Source organism: Habropoda laboriosa, unplaced genomic scaffold (assembly GCF_001263275.1).
Source record: "Habropoda laboriosa isolate 0110345459 unplaced genomic scaffold, ASM126327v1 scaffold2, whole genome shotgun sequence".
Classification (NCBI taxonomy): Eukaryota; Metazoa; Arthropoda; class Insecta; order Hymenoptera; family Apidae; genus Habropoda; species Habropoda laboriosa.
The window spans coordinates 1,921,231-1,942,439 of record NW_017100190.1 but is presented as its reverse complement, the minus strand read 5'-3'; the positions used below and the strand labels follow the sequence as shown (position 1 = coordinate 1,942,439).

Sequence of the window (21,209 nt, the reverse complement as noted above, 5' to 3'; positions counted from 1 at the left end):
GATCATGACATCTACGTACGAATATGGCACACCTACGTGTGAATTCGTCGCTGTTCGAACGGTCTTTGAATCGGACCACATTCCGCATTAATAGACGAAGAGGTGGTTTGCACGCTGGAAACTCAATCGATGCCAAACAATAAGCTTAGACGTGAAACAATAGTAACTCCGCGTTAACAGACTCGCTTTTGCGTAAAACGTGTTCGTAGAACAATCCTATTTTGCCTTTCGATAGTTACTATTATACATTATTAAAAAACAAATAACTACATCACAGTTCTAATGGCTCAGTCGTTCGATCTGTTGTTGTATCGTAGTCATCGAATTTCATTTTAACCCCTCGTTTTAGAACAGTAACAACGATCATCAGAACCATTGTCCATTGAACACACATAAAATATTCTTATTGTTGTGTGATAATTTTAAATCATGTTTTTTTTTATCAGAAAGAAAACATTGTACAGTTAAGGATAACGCAGCAGGTACAAGAGCAAAATGGTGTTACGGTTTGACGATCGGTTACCTGTCCTGTGACAGTAGTAGTAGTAGTATTCTAATAGTTGTCGAGAAATAAAATGAAATGTTCATAAATACCTTTTATAAATACAGACGAAAGCTGATACACAAAATACACTACGCGATGAAAAACACGGACCTTCGTCTATTATAGTCACTTTTTTTTTCAAATATAACATGCATCGCGTAAAAAAAGATAAAAGCGATTTGTGTGAACGCCACGGCAACCATTGAATAATTCTCGAAAGTATCGATAGTCGATCAATATCATTACGATTCTCGTTATATAAACTTTTCGTAGCTTACAATCTTATAATCTTTATGTACAATGTTCGCATTATGAAACTTGAAAAAATGTTTGTGAGAATCTAAGTACTGTTCTTAGCCTTTAGTATTCCCGTGATCTGTTATAAATCCGGAAATCTTCAAAGATTTACCTTAATAATTAGAACCGTATCGATATATCCGCACAATCCCTCTGACATAAATGCTTATTTAGCTGCACGTCTTGAAAAAATCGCGAGTACATGTAACGTCTTTCGTTTCCTTCATCCCCCTTTTTTTTTCTTCGCTTTTGTTTTTCATTCAGACGGAATGGATATATTATGGATTGTATCACCAACGAGCTTAAGTAGCCCTAGTACATCAAACTGAGTATTCGGAAATACTGGTTCGAGAAAGAGATTTTACATCGATCGGATGCAAAGTAAAAATACTTTCGAGACTAAAAATCGATAATCGATAATCGATTAATCTATTAATCGAAAAAATTAAATTACTGGTTAGAGATATTTCGTAATATTTTTTTTGTTTTTTTTTTTTTTGTTTTTGATATCATTGCTATATAAAAATGCGCATGAGTTAGAGAAAATTTGTATACCTCGTACATTTTATGATAATGTCTTTAACACGTTTTATACGAATATTTTTTGTTATAAGATTGCGCCATTTCTCTTTCTCTCCATTTCTCTCGCTTTTTATCTTTCCCTTTCTCTCTCACATCATACACGCACGTTGCATAGGATAAACTGTTTCTTAAATATATAGAAATCATAAAAACAGAAAAAGAAAAATAAAAAGAACAGAAGAAATCTGATTAAAAAAGCAACATCGACCTCACTACGAGTATTCGCTATTATCAAATATCGATACTTACTGCTAAATACATGTTAATAAATACAGCGCTCTGAATACATCCAACATGATACATGCATACTGTTATGACACATGGATTGACTTTTTTTTTATTATTCGCATTATTATTGGGCCTGCAAACAGCCATCATTAGGACCATTAATCTATCACTCTGTCAGTCATACTTTTCGTAATGGAACGAGTACGTAAACTTAAATTAATTTGTTCCGTCTTTTTTTTGCATCATGAGAATTATCCTAATCGTAGCTCAAACGCACTACGATGAAGTCATGGTATATAAACATATCGAGACCAATTGTTATTCGTAATCATAAGGACTAAACATTATGGAAATAATAAGCATCGTAGTGACGCATAATCATTTCCTGTTGCTCATACAAGTTCTAATTGTACGGCTCGAAATCGTGTAGTCTTTCACTACACCATTACGATAGCTTCTTCACCACAAAACAGGAAAGGATATTGATCGATCATCGTTTGAACAACATCTTCTAAGTATGGTCTCATTGCCTCGAATCTGCCAAGATCGTTAAATTCTATAGGCAATAAAGTAGGCCACCAGCAGATTGCCAAATTTTTACTATCCATACTGTTCAGCTTACAATTTTCAGCCACTCTAAAAATTCATTAAAAGAATTGGTCAATTGCAATAACTGATAATCACATAACCTTAAAAACCTTTGTAATAATTAAAACTTACTTTACAAAATGATGAAAAACAAATTTAAGTACATCGAAATTCACTGGATTCAACTTGTTGAGCATCAAACGTAGGGCCAATAATCTGCAGCTTCGATCTATGATAAATTCACGTATGTTTATTGTAAGACTATAGTTAATTTTGTTTTTATTAAATTTGTACGACACTTACCTTCCATATTCATACATGTTGCTGACATCGGTTTGCTGATACCACGAGCGCCTGGACAGCAAAAAAAAAACCATTGATCTTAAATTAGCAAAAAAAAAGTTGTATTAATATTAAAACTATTATATCTTACCCGAGATATCCTCGAGTTCGCTCATACGCTCTTTGTCAATTAATGGTGGTAACCTCTTTGAAAAGAAGTCTTTTAAAGCAGTTGCAACAGCATTTACAGGTATATCCAATGAATGTATATCCACGTTTTCATCTACAATAATTAAATATGTAAAGAACAATAGGAGAAAAAAATTAATAGTCAAAGTTATGAAAGAACTTACCCTCTTCAAACTTTTGAAAGAGGAGTTCAACGTGTGATCTGTTTCCAGGAACCCTATATATACCTTCAGAATCTAATCCTTCATCCTCAATAAATTGCACACATTTTTCGAGAAACAGAGGTATTCGATTTGTCTCACTCTGTGCAAAATCTTCGATTAGCGGTTGTTGCACTTGACTCATACTTAATGTTCCGCCAGAACCTTTAGTTTGTTTTATTTTTTCTTGCTTCTTCTTCTCTCTTTCCTTTTCTTTCTCCGCATGTTTCTTCAGTTTTTCCTCTTTTTGTCGGCGTTTCTCTAACTTCTCGTCTTCTTTTGCTTTCTGTTTATCCTTTTTTCTGTTCAATTTATCGCCATCTTTGACCTTATTTAAAATACCAAACCAAAATTGAATGTCTTTCAAAAAATTTATGCAAAGATTTATCTGTACATTTTCGCACGTCCTTTTTACTTACACTAGGAGAATTAATTTCTCGCGGAGACGAAACGTCTAGACTGGATTCATCATCTGGAATGTTGCCAAAGGTATTGTCACTCCTTTGCTTCGCTAAAATAACAATACTTTCATGCAATATCAAATACATAATAAGAAATAATACTGAGCAAACCTCTTGTCGTATCCTGTCTGAACCATCTTAAAAATAATTAGAAAAAACTCTACAACTATTATTTAAAGTACAATGTTGACAATTCACTGGAATTCGAATGATTTTTATTTTTTAATAAGCTGCCAAAATAGCAATACGATTGAAAAAATAGAATAGCAATGTTTTTTTTAAGCAAACGCAAAAAATATGGAGCATGGGCATGTATACGCTACCAAATAGAATTGGTTCATACTTTTAACATGCAAAAAATTTACTGCAGCTACTGTAATAACGACTTCACTTACAGGAAGCACTGAACATCTCTTGAGTCATATGTTTTATATTGTAAGGATGTTGTAACGATGCTGGTAAATGTTGTTGGGGCAATGAATTTCCAAATCTTTTTCGTAAACTAGCAGCAGCATGTTTATATTGTTTTGATCTCGATCTAGAAGTGTGCTCCGGGTCACTGGACTCAGAAGAATCTGGTGTTTCGCTAGATACTAAATGGGAAAATATTTGTACAATAGCCGCTTATAAGACAATGTAACCATTGTTATAAACACGTACCTCTTTCTGTTGGGTTTACTCTCCAACATTTATCCTCTTTTATGTTGTAATTTAGACCAACGATACCATCTCCACTTCCCATACCAGCCAGAGTTGGAACTTTCGGTGCAGGCACAGGTATAGCGGTACGTTTCTTTCGTATCCTTTTATGCGATGGTGGTTTCTTATTTGCTTTACCCAAAACATCCGCTACCCTTTGCTGCCTTTCCAAAGAACTCCACTCCGAATCGGAATCACTATACGCTGCAAAACAAAACATGCATAATCAGTGTGTGTGTATACATTAATAAATTCCAAAAAATTTATTTCTCTGTTAAACTCTTACAGGGTTGTCCTTTTTCGCGTCTATGACGCAGCTTAGGCATATTGTTTAGAGAATCTTGCACCAAAGCATACATATAATCGCCATCGTAAGAAGGATAAAGACTTGGTACTACATCTTTAACTTGGGCGTATTCAGAGCCTAAATCTACCAATTCAGGTGTAGCAAGAGGGGCATGACCCATTGTCATCTTAGGACCGTGTTCGTCTTTCTCGCCTACTGTCATTCTAGCTATGGCGTCTGTGACGTTTGAGAAATCTTTTAAATTGATTTTGCCAGGCTGTTTCAAAGTTTGGCTATTTCCTTTTGGTCGTGGTTTTGCCTGGGAAATATGGCGTCTGCCTGTTGTAAAAGCTCTGTGAGAGTAACTATTAGTCACTCCATCTTGATGCATGAACGTATCCTTCACCCAGCCTACCGCAATAAAAAAATGTAAACAGATAAGATTACGATAAAAGCATAGAATTTCATGCTCACAACTTTACTCGAATAACACTAACCGGATAATTTATTCGTGATATCCCCTGGTTTTAGTAAATCCCGTTCTCTTTCTTCTCTATAAAAATCTACTTGACTATAAATATCACTGTCATCACTAGGTGTGGCTCTATTGTCTGCAAACTGTTCATTCAATCCCGTGTCTCCAAGATCACCATCCGGAGTTAATTGCTCGTACGATTCGGAACCGCTTCTGAAAGTTACAGACATACTGCTTCACATTAGACTTTTGAATTACAAACAAATTTTGATGTTAATCAATATAAACTGAATGATATTCTTAAGATTGCTATTAGGCTACTTACCCGTCATCCGGTGTTTGAAGATGGTAACTCTCGTGTCGAGGTGGTGGCATAGGATGCAATCCAGAGTACTCTAAAGTTCCTTCACCGCTATCGTTCAAGTTGCCCGGTTCTTCCATGTTAAAGGCTTGCTCGATTTCAGGCTTTTTCTCCCATACCTCTTTGAAAAATGGCGTATAAAATGCCGCTGTAATAAACACGAGATGAAATTAAAATCAAAAATACAGATTTTTAATAATTATATTTGAATACTTTTTTGTTGGCAACTGGATGCAGAAGTCATAAAGTGTGCTTGTAATTTATCCGCGATTGCATTCCCTTCCGTAATAAGTAAATGACTTAAGTCATTACTGAAGAAAGCATTAGCACCTCCAGTATCAGTCACAGCCATTATTTGTATCGGTAAGTTTGGTATATTCATGGAAAATGCACTAGAAAAAAATGATAAATAAGAATGGTGTTATTTCGATGCATGTAAGTACGATCATATTATGTATACCTAAGGGTCGCGAGCGATGCTTTCCTTTTTGTGGAGTAGACTAATATGAAACCGTGTACTAACTCGTCCCTAAATGCATTTGCCCCATGGAAACTTGAAATAATAACTTCAACCCTTCGTTTCGATTCCCCTAGAAATGTTTCTAGAACAATCGATCGGTCGCCACTGAGAAAACAACACTGATGATTGAGTAAAGGACCGAGTACGTTCTCAACGGAATATGGATCTCCGCAAAACATACACATTATTATTCTAGAATAACAATAATATTTATATTTATATTTTTTATCAATCAACATATGATGCACTCAAAGTAAAAGCTGTGTTACCTAATATCAGGTTCCAAGCATTCAATAACACTTTGGTAAATATTTAGAAAACCAGCTCTGTGATTTATTGATTGTATCAGTTGCTGTAATGCATCCTTCACAAGTGGAGTAGGAAACCTTTTGTCCTGCTCTAAATCCTCTATGCAGACATCGATAAATGGACACTGTAAGCTAGTGTAAAAATCGATTTTGTATTACCTTTTCTATTTACAAAATGATTCAAAATTCGTACAAATCAGTACCTATCAGCAAGATTCTGGCCCTCTTCTCTAAGTCGTATTGCTTCCAGTTCATCTATAGTAGCTTCTGGCACAAACATAATAACAATAGGTAATCCTTGAAATGGTAACCTATCTTCTTGCTCGAGATTCGATAACAATGTCTTCTCCAAGGACGAACGAATATATTCAAACGAATCCTCGTTTGCATAAATACAAAATGATCCTATAAGTAGTAGATATTATCAGAGTTCTATTCTTATAAAGCTGACTATACATGTAAGAATTATAATACTGCTACGTACCATGAGGCATAAAGTCAGAAGTAGTAAATGAATTGTGCGGTAATCCAACATCACCATCGATAATTCGGTATCCAAGCGTATACAACTGACAATCGATTTCTACTTCGTCATCCTCGGTCTGGGCTCTTATTTCTCGAGCAAATTCATCGCCAAGTCCATTGCTTCCAAGTATGACTAAATTTAATTGATTGTTATCAGATGTTAATTGCCACTGACTACTGTGGTTCCATGATGAAGGTCTAAGAAATGATGTTTTTAATAATGTTAAAATTTTTATTTGTATCTTATTTCTCATTTCCATTTTTTTTTTTTATATTACCTGTGGGCTTTTGTTCCAAGTATTCGTTCTATAAGTGCATCCATGCAATTTGGATAAGCTGGACAGTGCTCTCTTATAGGACAATGTACAAAACCCAAGTGTTGGAAAAGCATTAATTTTCTATCTTGATCCAGTCTATCTAAAGCCTTATACCTATATACCATAAACGATTATTTAAAAATGTTTGTAAATACTTTTCAAGCAAAAAAAAAATTAATTACCTAAAATCGGCCAACAACGCATCCGTTATTTCTTTAATATCGTCTTGTGTTATAGTTCCAGATGGTGCTATACTCTTAAAATGATAGAACAAATCAGCATGTTCTAACAATAATTCCTAAAATACATACATAATACATACCGTATGATATAAAATATTCATACTTTAATTATAATATACATCAAAGTTCTTACTTGGAAATTATGTTTTGCTTTTTCAATAATTTCCTTTTGATGTAGATCATATATTTCTTGACAGTCATGGTGAGAGAGAGCTTCAAAGCATTCCCTACCCATAAAAAGCACTTTAACTTCAGATAAGTGCTTTCCTGGTGTAACATACCCAGTTTCTTCCAACAACTGTTTAAATTGCTTTTTCCATCTAATGAAGAATATGTATTATGTTTTTGAATATTAGCAAAATCTTTTTTTGTTCATATTTAATTTATTTTACACGTTTATAAAATATTGATTTATAATGTCATGATATATCTTTTCATATTTCTAAGTTATATGTATATAAAAAAAGGGTAAGTAATGTGGCAAAACACATGACATACTCTAAAAATGTTAGTACAGATAATTATATATTTTTGTAAACAAGTAATCTCCTAGAATATAAAGCAATAAAAAGCACAATTTACCTTTTAGGAAGTCTGCACAAAGAAACGCCACCCAGAATAAAGCAAAGCATTAGTATATTGCACATAGGTATTACTTTCTAGAATGCTGAATGACTATATGATTTTAATAATTATATTAAAGCATAATACAGCAATGAACCAGTGATGAATATGCTATTTATAAATAGCAAACATTGAGGATATCATAATTATAACAAGGTATAATAAAAAATACCTGCATATGTATTTAAAAGTACATTACAATACTTACTCTAATCGCCGCTGTTCTTGTTGCAGCACATTTATATGGTTTTTGAAAACAGTTTCAGCTTCTGATGTTTCTAAAACATCATAAGGAATCTTTGTTCCATTGCATTCCTCAATATCATAATCAATCCATGGAATGTCTTCAGGACATTCATAGAAATACTGGTCAAAATCAGGATGTTCTTTTATATACTGCTGTACTGTAGACCACTCCCTATAGAGATATAAGATGCATAAATTAAAGCAAACTACATCTTTCAAATATGATTAAATAATGATTTGAAACACACTCATTGATCAAATTTGTTATATCAGGGCATATTTCATGAAGTACATCAGGTAACATATCCAAATATGCATCAACCTTCTTTGCCACTTGCTCATCTTTCAATTTTTTAATATGTCTCCTAAATAATCTTTGGGTTCCATCAATACCAAACAGTTCCACAGATGTTGAAAATTCTTTGTGTTGTGCTAGCTTTTTAGATGCTTGGGACCATAATGCTCGATAATCGGTAACTTGTACTCGAATCAATTTTTGCAAAGATTCTGTTGATGCATCCAGCAGTTCCTTTCTAGCTCTGGCCGCTTCCGCAAAAGGTGTTACCTTGCTACGCATTTTAGTTTTATCAATCACTTGAGCCAAAATCATAAATGCCAAATCAATATTAATATTTTCATGTGCAGATGTTTCAACTATTAAAATGGAACTTTTGTATTCTTTGCGCATTACTAATTTTTCAGCTTCCTTTACATACTGTTCATTTGCATCATCATTTTTGGTGGTTACCAAAACTATTGGCTTCTTAGTTTTCATTAAATTGTTCAATATGTTTGCTACAATTTCAACCTGCTTTTCTATAGAGCGATTTGGTACAACACTTACATCAAATATACACAAAAAACCATCAATATTTAATTTACCATCTGGTAAAACTTTTTGTTCATATTCTTTTTCTATGCCTAACTGATTCTTGCAAATGTACATAAGCTTTTCTGCACTGGTAATTTTTGTGGCTGCACATCTTTTTGCATAAGGTTCCATTTTACCACCTTTAAAAGGCTGAAATGATGCATCATCTATAAATTCTGTATGTTCTATCACTTGAAATTGATATTCTGTTCCATCCTCTGCTGTTTTTGTAACTTCACCCCAATATAGGAAATGATCATTGTTTACCACCCGACCACTAAAATCCGACTGTAAAAATAATAGCTAATTAATAATATTATTACAAAATACATGTGTATATGAAGATAATATTATTACCAATTACCTGAGATAACACTGATATATGGTCCACATTATAATCATCGTTCAAAGAACGCATGAAACGATTACACAGACATGATTTCCCAACACCAACTTGCCCTTTATCTTTCTCAGTGCCAGAAAGACCAACAACGGCAACATTGATGGTTTTGATATTATCACTTTTTCTTGCCATGTTTAAAGCTTAACTTGATTAAATCACTTATCTGATTAATAAGTGTGAAAATAAAAATCTTTTCTCTACCAAACTTTACTCAGGACATTTTTAAGTACCACTACTAATAGTTTCTCTTATTCATTTATCTTTGCAGTTATTAAAAATTTGTGTTTCTCCCTTTGGTCATTATATCAAGTCTAGAAATTTATATGAAAATCATCATTACCTCCCTTTGGTAACATTTTTAACAATATGCTCTTTTTATTCTATATTTTCCCCTCTTGCACAACATTCAAATATCATGCTTCAAATGTTTGTATGACATGCAAATGTATGTATGAGTAGTTATGGACAAATGTCATTTGCCAAAATTTCATTTGAGCTTTGTTAATTCAATGTTATTATTGTGATGTCATGAATGCCAAAATTATATCACTAGAAGTTAATAACACAGATCTTGAAAAATCTTTATATTTTATCTTTTCTATAAAGCATAGCATTCGTAATTTAGCACAACTGTGAGCAATGGTTCTTTGGAATGGCACTGCGTATCTGAAAAAATAATGTCCACAAGTGAATAAACTAATGAACAATATTTTCAAATGTTAGTTGCACTATTGTTTGCACTCATATTTTTTTTTCGTAATAATTACATTAAATATTCATTACAGTATTCACCGATTACAGTTCACATCAGCAAGATATAGAAAATCACACAGAATTACATTTATCACGTGTATTTGAATCATAAATTATATCGTCCATTGAGAAATACATTTCATAGTAGTAAAACAATAGGTGAATTAAATAAAAAGCAAACACCATACACAATGATAATTTTTACATTAAATGAATTTATTACGAACATAAGTAAGTTTTATTGCACACTTTACAGGTTATGGATTCAATGAAATAAAACGTAAAAAACTTTTCAAAACACATTTTGCATTAACCTCCACATAATTAAAGTAAATCTTTTGCTTTTGAGTAATTAGAAGATGAATATGATAATCTTGAGTAAATTGTATCATTGAAAATAGTATCAAGTAACGTTACGAATCTGTTACTCCTTACTGAATTGTAGAAAATTATATTTCGTTGCGATCGTAGAGTATTTCCATCGGGGCCGAAATAAATCGTTTCATCGAATTTTTTCACCGTTCCATTCGTTATCGAAAGAATGAACTAAACTGATAGACTTGACGTGAAATTTACGAGACATGATTCATGCAGCAGAAACAAATTATTCGATATACAAATGACAGCTACGAATAGATCAATATACATTGTACACAACCGCGGTCAATTTTGACACCGTTGATAGAGTCCCGGGATTCGACAAATTTTGACAAGGCACACGAACGAATATATACGACAGGCTATACCTTGCCAGAGCAAAATCACGAAACTAATCTAAATATCCTGACCGATATAGCAAAGGCTATGGTACCTGTACAGATTTTTGTTCGGCAAGCGAACTATTACACCAACCGGCCGTTCCGTATAATTTTTTCTTCAGGAACTCGATCAATCGTTCACTGCTATGCAGCACGCACTCTTTCTTAATCTTTTTCACGCACACGATACAACGAAAGACATCAAGAACTTGCCCCGATGAACGTTTAATTCCAGGTGTGTAAATAACTTCACGTCAAACATCGAGTATTGCCCCATAAAGGAGCCATCTTGGTGGGTGGGCACAAGGCGATTAATGTTTTCAGGATAGATGGTATACGTCGAACAAGAACAAGGCCGTATCTAGCGTACTACCTTTGATTCATCAATATTTTAAAATGGATGCTGCTCTTTTTGTGAATGAATTATTAAATTCGATCTATTTGTCACTTTTTTAAAGTAATTATCACGATATAAAAATCTTATGCTTCTACAAACTGTAAAGATTTCTTATAAAATAAGACCAGTTAAAACGAACATGTTATATTTTTTCAATTACAGAAATTATAATTCATTAGTGCTGTTGTTATTTATTTAAATTAATCAATTATTTATGATCCGTATCGACGAAAAAGCACCTAGCTATAAGCACTCCGTGATTACGCTCCTGTAAGAGCATAAAAACACCACCTGTCGTTCAGTAGACAAACTAGTTAGAGTTAGAATCGAAAATGGCTGACAGCGGGGATGCTGCGAACTGTACGTCGTCTGGGAAAGAGGCTAGAAATACCGTCATCGATGGACCTGTCACTGATCCAGCATCGAACAGCAAGGTAAATTAAAAAAAACTATCATCGAATACCTGAGCCACCGGATTTTTTTTACTTCAACTGTCATGGTATTAAAACATGACAATGTACTGCCACGAGTATTGTATTTACCGCCGTATTACTTTTTGGCTAATTAAGACACTTATAAATATAAAATGTATCTATTTTAATTTAAATTCTCAATCTTGTTAAAGGACAGTGATTTACTGAGGGAACCAAACTTCTTTCTTTATTGTTTTTCTCTTGTTTCTGTTGTTCAATCATTTGTATATGGTCTTTCATTTACCTGTGTCTATTTTTTTTTTACCTGTGTTTTGTTTTTTTGTTTTACATCTCAACCCAACCCTTTGAAGTCTTGTGACCACATGTTGCTGTTATGTAATGCAACACATGGTATTAATTGATATATGATCTTGTATATACCTTCTGTTTATTACCAAATAGAAAGCTTCCTTCCATCATTATTACGAGTTAAAAACCATTATGAAAGGATTATATAAATGTATCATTATTGCTGATTATTTGTATAATTTTAATTAATGAATATAATAACATTTATAAGATGAAGTTATTAGATGTTTATAAATACATATGATAATGAGTAAAACTAATGAGAAAATGATTTATGAACAGGCTGAATACATATTTTTAAGTATTTTTCTATTTAAAGATCTGACTAATGTATCATTGCTATATAATACAAAAGTAATGTTATGGTAATTGGTATGAAACTTGCAGGCAATTCATATACATGAGATCAGCTGCTAAGGACAATGAGTCTTTTGAAGCACCAATGTTCTAAGTACTTTGTCCTACATACATAGAACTATTTTTTTATTTAGTTTGAAAATTTTTCAATTTCCTTTTTTTATATTGATATTTTTATGATATGTATTAAAAAATAACATAGTTATTTTGATTAAATTAAAAAAGTACTAAAAAACTATTGATTTTTTTACACATTTTCTTTACTTTGTTTTTGATTCCCTTTTATATTTCCTTGCATAATACTATTTTAGCACACTAACTATATCATGATGAAAAATTATATAGCTATTCAAATATCTTCAATGACATTTAAAGCATAGTATATTCTATAGCATTAACTTTGATAATGCAAAAATAAAGAGGTGATTTGCATGCTGTTATACATATTGTGTGCTATCAAGGTGCTTGTATTATTTTACATATAGAGCATTATTCTCACAGTAGTCCGTAGGTTCGGTACCAATCACTCATGCATCGCTCATTACAAGCCTAAATACACCATATAGGCGTGGCACAATTAGCACTACTGAACCAATCTCTTGAGCGCAATAAAAAGATAACTGAGGAATAGTAACAAAAAAAAAAGATAAAAGGAGATACTTTTGCATATGTAAAACTAGTATTTTATATGATTCAAGTTTTACGTACAAGTACAACCTTTGGGAGCTTTGTACCAAACTACGGACTGTATTAATAAAATTTGATCCAATTTGAATCATGAAATGGTGGTTGTTGTGATTTCAGAGCCTAGAGGCATCAAATAATGCCTTTCACGGCGCGAGAACAAAATTAGTAAGTAAGAATATATGTGTACAAAACACAAAGTAAACTTGTACTCCTTTCCATAGAGCAATCCTTGCAATTTCCTCAGGGCTGCTTTAATTCCCATGACTACATAAATGTGGTATGTGCCAATGGTTTTATCATTCTTGCCTTCCCATTAAATAACACAGGGTAATAACAAGACGATTTTTCTGCTAAAATACAGCTGAAATTGTGAATGATTTGCACCTACCTGTCCATACAATTATGCAACACCATAAACAGGATTAATTTATTTTGCTTCATTAATGTACAATTAATATTAATGATATAATGTCAAATAATATGGACTTAAAGAATCATTGTGTGTCGTCTATATTAATCTGTGTCCATTCTATCAAATAAAGTAGCTTCATTTGCATTTTTCTGTTTGTAGTCCATTTCCATCCATTGCAGCCCTTCTCAATAAAGAAAAGAAAAAAAATATTCATGATTTTATAGTTGATTTGATCTTTCAAATGTTTAGGATCCCAAATCTGGAGCCTTGAAGAAATCCAGTCGTTATCGTAGTCGATCTTTATCCGCCAGTAGCACAGACAGTTACAGCTCTGGTATGAATGTACAAATTTACTAATTGCACCACAATGTACTTAATGGTTGCAATTAATTATTATTAATGTGTGATAAAAATGATCTACTTTCTGATACTTTAGCATCTTATACAGGAAGCTCATCAGATGAGGATGATGTATCACCTCGTGAAAAAATTCAAAAAACGGAGAATGGCTTCACGGACTTCTGCGTACGCAATATTAATCAACATGCTTTTGGTAGAAGAGAGATAGAAATAGCAGAACAGGAAATGCCTGGTATTATGGCACTTCGCAAGCGTGCCGCCGAGGATAAGGTATATAAAATGTCAGCTGACAACGCAAAAATAATCTTTAGCAAGCAATATTAATACATGTACAATAAATCATTATTTCAAACAGCCACTAAAAAATGCTAAAATTGTGGGATGCACTCATATCAATGCTCAAACTGCTGTTCTTATTGAAACCTTAGTACATTTGGGGGCACAAGTTAGGTGGGCAGCATGTAACATATATTCCACACAAAATGAAGTGGCTGCTGCTCTTGCTTACGCTGGTTACCCAATTTTTGCTTGGCGTGGTGAAACAGAGGAGGATTTTTGGTGGTGTATTGATAAATGTGTAGCTGCTGAAAATTGGCAGCCTAATATGATATTAGATGATGGTGGAGATGCAACACATTTGATGCTCAAAAAATATAATGCTATGTTTAAAATGATTCAAGGTTTGTCGGTCGTTTATGTTGTAAGAAAATGAATAATAATGTTGAAAACTTTTAGGAATTGTTGAAGAGAGTGTAACAGGTGTACATAGATTATATCAGTTATCGAAAGCAGGCAAATTATCCGTCCCTGCCATGAATGTCAATGATAGCGTAACAAAGACCAAATTTGACAATCTCTATAGTTGCCGCGAAAGTATTATTGATAGGTAAATTAATTGTAAATCAGCTGTGGCAATACGTCGATTATATCAGCTATTAATTATTTCCATATGTCTTATTACAGTTTGAAGAGATCTACAGACATTATGTTTGGTGGAAAACAAGTTGTAATTTGTGGTTATGGTGAAGTTGGAAAAGGTTGTTGTCAAGCTCTCAAAGGTTTAGGATGTATTGTTTATATAACTGAGATCGATCCAATTTGTGCTTTGCAAGCAAGGTAGATAGTTCAAAGGAAAATACAAATCAATTATAAGACAAGATTATTCACACAAACACTTTCTTTACAGCATGGATGGTTTCAGAGTAATGAAATTGAATGAAGTTATTAGAAATGTAGATATCGTTATTACCGCAACTGGCAATAAAAACGTAGTTACACGCGAGCACATGGATAAAATGAAAAACGGCTGTGTAGTGTGCAATATGGGACACAGTAATACCGAAATAGATATTGTACGTTTAAGTTTTTACTTATATTTCAGAACAAAAAAAAAAAGAAATATATTGGTAAGACATTAAGACTCCTTTAATATGTTCTTAACAGAACAGTTTACGCACGCCAGATTTAACTTGGGAAAAAGTAAGGTCACAAGTGGATCATGTTATCTGGCCAGACGGAAAGCGCATCGTATTATTAGCGGAAGGCCGGTTAGTCAACTTGTCTTGTTCCAGCATTCCCTCATTTGTTGTATCGATTACAGCTGCTACTCAAGCGTTAGCGCTCATTGAACTTTTCAACGCACCTTCCGGACGATATAAAAGTGACGTTTATCTGTTACCGAAAAAAATGGGTAAGCATAAAACATCATGCTTCGTTCTTGTTGTACTGAAATGAATTATGAAACGATAATCTTGTTTGATAGATGAGTATGTGGCATCATTGCATTTACCAACATTTGATGCACATTTAACAGAATTAACAGATGAACAAGCCAAATATATGGGGCTTAATAAGGCTGGACCTTTTAAGCCTAACTATTATCGGTTCGTACATCTTATACGTTTCGATCGAAATTATTATTTAACGTAAATAATGTGAAATTATTTAAATTTTTCATCAATTTATTTCAGCTATTAAAAATATGTGGATAAATGATATGGCACAGTATATGCGATATTTAAAACTTGCGTTTATGAGTATTAAAAACAGCTGTCTCGTTTTGCTGAAGTTTCTTCTATTAATTTCGTTTATCTAAATTAATAGAAACATATAATAACGTTTCATGTTATCTTTAACATAATTCTAAGCTATTCTATTAATCTAGAAGAATATTTTCCTTATATTCTGAAAAAGTATTTCCGTATAATTCCAACCAAAATATCGCCTCAGCATTGGCTGCAATAATCAATAACTAGAAGTTAGATAAGTAAATATATATTGAATTAACTTTCACAAGTGTATAGCAATGATTAATTTATGAACGGTGCAAACATAAAATATACTTGTGCATTGGTTCAGTCGAATCAAAGTTCTGGTTTACCAAAAGCCAAGTTTTCACTATATTAAAAAAAAGAGAGAGAGAAAAGGATGAAGTAAGAAGTGTCCTATAAGAATCAGTATGTGTAAAACATTTTTAACGCCGTAGACTACGCGATTAAAATTTTTTATTGAGATTATTTTTGATTTGTTAGATACTATTTTTAACAAACTGTTTATTCAGAACAGCGACCTCTGGTAATATTGGAAATATGTATATATACATAGAGGATTTACAATTGCGAGACATTGATCGATGTATGGATAATTGAGGTACAGTGACAGCCATCTCCTGACGAAATAATGTGTTAGCAACAACTATGTCTACTAACTGTTCTTAATTTGTCTATCGAAACAGCAATCGTGTATACCTGAACCTAGCATTTCTGTTTCTAAGAGAAAAAAAAAAATAATGAGAACAGTGTAGAAATTAACGAATCCGAACTATGTACATAATTGTTTAAAAAAGAAAACGAGTAAAAAGCGGGTAAAAAATAAACCCTTTTATAATTGGTCGAATCGTTCCTCGATAGAGAAATATCGATAATGAAAAAAATAGAAAACAAATAAACCTCTACGATGCCTTGGACCTAATCACATTTATCATATTGATTTAAGTATCCTATACCTTGCAGGGAATAAGATTCTCGTTTCCTAAAATTACGTTTTTATTCAGACTTTATACCTTCATATCACACGTGTACTAAGAAACAGTGAACTAGTTCAGTTCTAAAAAAGAAAAAAAAAAGAGAGAGAAACTAAATGTGAAATGGAATTGAATTACAAAAAATAGTAATTGTAGCTAATCTTTTATACCTGAATGAATATAACCACAGTAAAAGGAAAATGAAAAATCAATACGTTAGCACAATGGAAATTAAATGGAGACTACCTATGTACAAGCGTATATGGACTGTAACATAGTAAAATACCCGCGTACTAACTGTGTAAAGCAATATATACATATAAGGAAGAATGAAACACGACGACAGAAGCAAGCAGACTTTGTACGACAATACTTCCTAACGTTGATTGTTCTTGTCTGCGTACGATAGTAATTATTCAATGTACAACACGTTACTGTATCCTGTACATAGAAAGTAATAACAATTTTTGCCAGAACACGGTATGTTTGAAATTTGTGGCATAAATAAAAAAGTATTATAACAACTCTTTTTCTTGGAATTTTCTTTCATTAAGTATACCCCTGAATGAGAAACAACGTAAAATCGAGAACAATGAAGGAATGAATACGTTGTAGAATCAATAAAGTAAAATACATCTCGTCGATATAAATGTTATATATTTCAGCATAATTATTATAAAGTAATGGCTCCTGAAGCGCTTATCGACAGCATCGGTTGAAAGATAAAGTTTTACAAGAGTTCTTGCATTCTTCTTACGATCCGTATATGAGTATTGAAAAACAAAACAACTTTGGGATTGACCATAAAAATGAACCTACATAAATGGCAAGGTTCAACGGCATGGCATACATAATGGCATAATAGCAGCGGTCTACAAAAAAGAAATACGAACTTAAAACACAATTTCGTGTTATTAAAGAAATAAATAATAAAACCAAAAAAAAAATGTAGTAAAAATATATTTTACAATACTCTGTACAAGATCTTATTAGAATTAATATCTAGTTAGCTCAGCGTAGATTGGTTATCATGAGACAGGCTATCAACCTTGGAATACTGGTATCGTGATTCTTTTCTTTTCTTTTTTTCCTGTAATAATTTTTCTTATTGCGGATTGCGTATAACGCATTGAACTGTTCGTATTTACGAAGTTAGGAAAGCCTTATTCCTCAATTGCATAAACAGTCCGGCCGTTATTGCGATATAATACTTCGTTTTTCCGCGTTCACTTATAATTGTGATTCCGAGAGAGTAGACTTACACCCGAGGTCGCAGTATTCCACGATTAATATTAGCACAGTTAATATTAGCGCGGTGTCTGTACATTTCTGCAAAGAGATATCGTAGTGTTTCCGGGATGTTTGATAGTCGGTAGAAGGAAAAAAACCGAAATAAAATTTATTCACCGTTTATGATCGTTAATGTTTTGCACAAGGATAAAACAATTATTGCGAACATGTCGGGACAACTTCGAAAATTTCCGCAGAAACAAACAGGCACGTGTGTAAAATACGTAGATAGAAATTTCGAACACTTCCATTTCACTACGTCAACAACAAATATTTTTTTCTTTTTTTCTTTTTTTTTTTTTCAATCAAAATCTGGTAATCCGCATCAACAATTCACTGCACTCTGAATACACACACGCGCACACACACATATATGTATGTATGTATGTATGTATTCGTAAAATAATCTACCAACCAGGGAGCCCAGACAAAAAATAAATGATTCATGTGATCTCGTATAACAGCATTTTCAACACGATTATATTACACGTAAAAAGGGAGAAAACAGTTTAATAGTATTTACATAAGTCGATTATACCCGCGAGTCATTGCACTAAGATTGCTTTGCGTATCGTATAAAAATGATTTTATACGGTAATCGTATTGATAAGCTTTCAAATTTAATCGAATTGTCGAAAGTTCATTGTACAATACTGAGCTCCCGCAGTATCGATGAAAAATATATAACATAAACATTATAGACATCCTAACAAGCGGGGGAGAAAAGAAGAAATCGTGAATATACGCGCTTTTATATATGCCTTGGTCTCTGCAAGGCAAAATAATCGATAAAGGTAAATGTTTAATGATAGAAATATGTCTTACACGTGTCAAGTAAATCATCAATATATCCTCTATAAATATACGCATATATAGATATCGCTTGAACCACAATTCCATCGTTTAAAACTTTGTTTTCTTTTTCTTCTTTCTTCCAGTTTAAGCTGTAATATATGTGTATATTTATAGCGTGCAATAAAGTAGTTCTTTTTTCTCATTTATAAATATGTAACAAAAATAGATAATAATAGATATATTATATGTACAATGTAGACATGTAAAACCTAACAAAGTAGATGCGCTCGGTTACTCTCTATATCAATCTAGAAGCCTTTACCGTGAAAAATACTTAATTATCTCAACATGAGCATATTTCGAAATCTTGCGTGCATTCGTGCATATTTTGCTTCTCGTTTTTATAAAGATAGGGCGATATATTTAATCGATCATTTACTTTGTTCATTTTTCTTTCCCCCCTTTTTTTTTTCCTTGCTTTCGTCCTAGAATATTCTCATCCTGAATAGACGATACATGTAATGTTTTCGAACGAATCCGATCCACGATAAAATTTCGCCTCAGGGTGTCGCATCTAAGTTACACATACGTACTTTTAAACACTCTGTGTGCACGTTCCTACGTAAAAAAAAAAGAACAAAAAAAATTCTTTATGCTCTTGAATGCAAAATTAAATCGAATGCATTCACGGCACACCGACCACGTTCAGCATAGACACATAAGTCATCTGATCGTTTTTCCCATTCCTTCTTTTTTTTCCTTTTACAAACTTAATATCGTTTACGAACTAAGCGACTTTTTTCTTCTTTTCTTTTTTACATGTTACACGCGGTTTATTAAATATTAGCGGCTTCTCTCTTAGTAACAATAATATAACATACGAGTATACGTAAGCTCGCTCCAGAAAAAGTTCCACGGAACATCCAGTATCTCCGTGGCACTCGTTCGAACATCATTTCACAAGTACAAACAATAGCGTCTTGTGTTACGTAACCTAATCTTTCTCGCGTCTCGTTCTTTTTCCTCGACGCTTTAACGAATGACTTCCGGACAGAATGAAAAATTGTTTGAACTTGTAAAACGACTCGACTGCAAAAATCCACCCAGGCTAGAATTTAGTTGTTCGATTGTTCAACACGAGGTAAAATGCAAATGCGATTTTATGCAATCGCGATAAATGAGAAAAATTCAATTATGACAACATGAGAAAAATAAAGTTCTTTTCTCAATCTCTCTTCTTTTCTCTCTCTATTATTCTCTTTGCACTTGATAATATATGTTCTGTATAAAAATTCTTCAGCAAACAAATTGTTGCAAACATTAATCAGTACATTAATTAACACGATTCAATTTACAATAGTTTAAGACCAAATGATATGTCTATATGGCTACCAACGAATCAACAATACCTTAACAAATTCGTTAAAGAAGAGTCGGTTTTTTATAGAAAAAAAAAAAAGGGAAAAAATTGTTCGATGATCGTTCGTTAAGTATTAACGATAAGCATTAAAAAAGGCCTGTAAAAACTCATGTACCCCGTCAGTGACTAGCTTAAGGTATTATGCACATATATATTCTTTCTTTGTTTTTAGCATAAATGTTTCAATGGCATTGCATAGTTCCTTAAAATTTCTGCAAAACTGGACCACTTAAAGTACTATTACATTGATTTTTTTAAACTTTGCTGACTGTCAAATTAATATGTTCAAAATTTACAAACTTTTTTCTGGATCTTTAAAACGATTTTTGTATTATCAAAAAGTAACAATTTTAAAACTATTTATCTGCCAGTGAACATTAATCTAAAAGTTAGATGTTTAACAGTTTCTGCTATTTAAAAGATGCTGAAATACTGTTAAAAAAATTTTTAGCACAGTCAGCAAAGATATTAAAAGCAGAAAAGATAAAGAATACTACCATCTTTTTTTTTAGAAGTTTCAATTATTTTAACGTTTTCTCTTTTTCAAATGATAACGAAATATATAAGAAACATGCAAAATCTAATTGATCTCAAAACTGTGCTTTGATTAGTCTTCCCTTATCTTATTATCCTTGACCCTGTACTTGTTACCATAGTTTTCCTTTTTACTGCGTACTTTCCGTCAATCATTGCTAGCGATAATAAGGTACTACAGGAACGATTTGTAAATTATATACACAGATAAACAAATTGCGCGTACGAATGCAGTTCGGGAAAAAAATTGTCCATATAATTCTTGTACGTAATACACGGCTTCAACAAACAAATTGATTCAAACACCGGGCCATTTCTGTCTCTTTCATGCCCCATCACGAAAGGAACGGAAATTAGCAGAACTTTTTTTTTTAACATTTGCGAAGTAAGCAAT

General features: G+C 32.7%; 2 protein-coding genes across 2 annotated transcripts; one reads left to right on the top strand and one right to left on the bottom strand.

Annotated features, from left to right (window-relative positions):
• Nucleotides 1–2,088: 2,088 nt before the first annotated feature.
• Nucleotides 2,089–9,380, bottom strand: LOC108579937 (rho GTPase-activating protein 190). Its single transcript, XM_017943572.1, has 23 exons — nt 9,210–9,380; nt 8,223–9,133; nt 7,937–8,146; nt 7,687–7,698; nt 7,238–7,424; nt 7,045–7,160; nt 6,824–6,976; nt 6,505–6,743; nt 6,224–6,425; nt 5,982–6,152; nt 5,653–5,904; nt 5,406–5,584; nt 5,157–5,340; nt 4,854–5,062; nt 4,357–4,767; nt 4,032–4,274; nt 3,767–3,964; nt 3,326–3,421; nt 2,875–3,270; nt 2,673–2,804; nt 2,543–2,593; nt 2,372–2,468; nt 2,089–2,287 (listed from the first exon to the last, which is right to left on the bottom strand). Exons 1-23 carry the CDS (start codon nt 9,378–9,380, stop codon nt 2,089–2,091), a joined length of 5,019 nt encoding a protein of 1,672 aa, XP_017799061.1.
• A 2,108-nt stretch (nt 9,381–11,488) lies between these two features.
• Nucleotides 11,489–15,757, top strand: LOC108579991 (adenosylhomocysteinase 2-like). Its single transcript, XM_017943639.1, has 11 exons — nt 11,489–11,590; nt 13,100–13,147; nt 13,644–13,728; nt 13,843–14,024; nt 14,110–14,434; nt 14,490–14,640; nt 14,718–14,870; nt 14,941–15,106; nt 15,198–15,444; nt 15,517–15,637; nt 15,725–15,757. The coding sequence occupies exons 1-11, from the start codon at nt 11,489–11,491 to the stop codon at nt 15,729–15,731; spliced, it is 1,587 nt and encodes a 528-aa protein (XP_017799128.1). The 3' UTR covers nt 15,732–15,757.
• Nucleotides 15,758–21,209: the final 5,452 nt, after the last annotated feature.

What these genes read in the sequence shown, in the direction of transcription:
- LOC108579937 (XM_017943572.1), bottom strand. Translation starts at nt 9,380, where the DNA reads ATGGCAAGAAAAAGTGATAATATCAAAACCATCAATGTTGCCGTTGTT. An exon ending in GCATCGCTCGCGACCCTTAG is followed by an intron (nt 5,585 to 5,652) that starts GTATACATAATA and finishes ATTTTTTTCTAG; the next exon opens with TGCATTTTCCATGAATATAC. An exon ending in TATCACGAATAAATTATCCG is followed by an intron (nt 4,768 to 4,853) that starts GTTAGTGTTATT and finishes TTATTGCGGTAG; the next exon opens with GCTGGGTGAAGGATACGTTC.
- LOC108579991 (XM_017943639.1), top strand. Translation starts at nt 11,489, where the DNA reads ATGGCTGACAGCGGGGATGCTGCGAACTGTACGTCGTCTGGGAAAGAG. An exon ending in TATGTTTAAAATGATTCAAG is followed by an intron (nt 14,435 to 14,489) that starts GTTTGTCGGTCG and finishes GAAAACTTTTAG; the next exon opens with GAATTGTTGAAGAGAGTGTA. An exon ending in GTAATACCGAAATAGATATT is followed by an intron (nt 15,107 to 15,197) that starts GTACGTTTAAGT and finishes TGTTCTTAACAG; the next exon opens with AACAGTTTACGCACGCCAGA.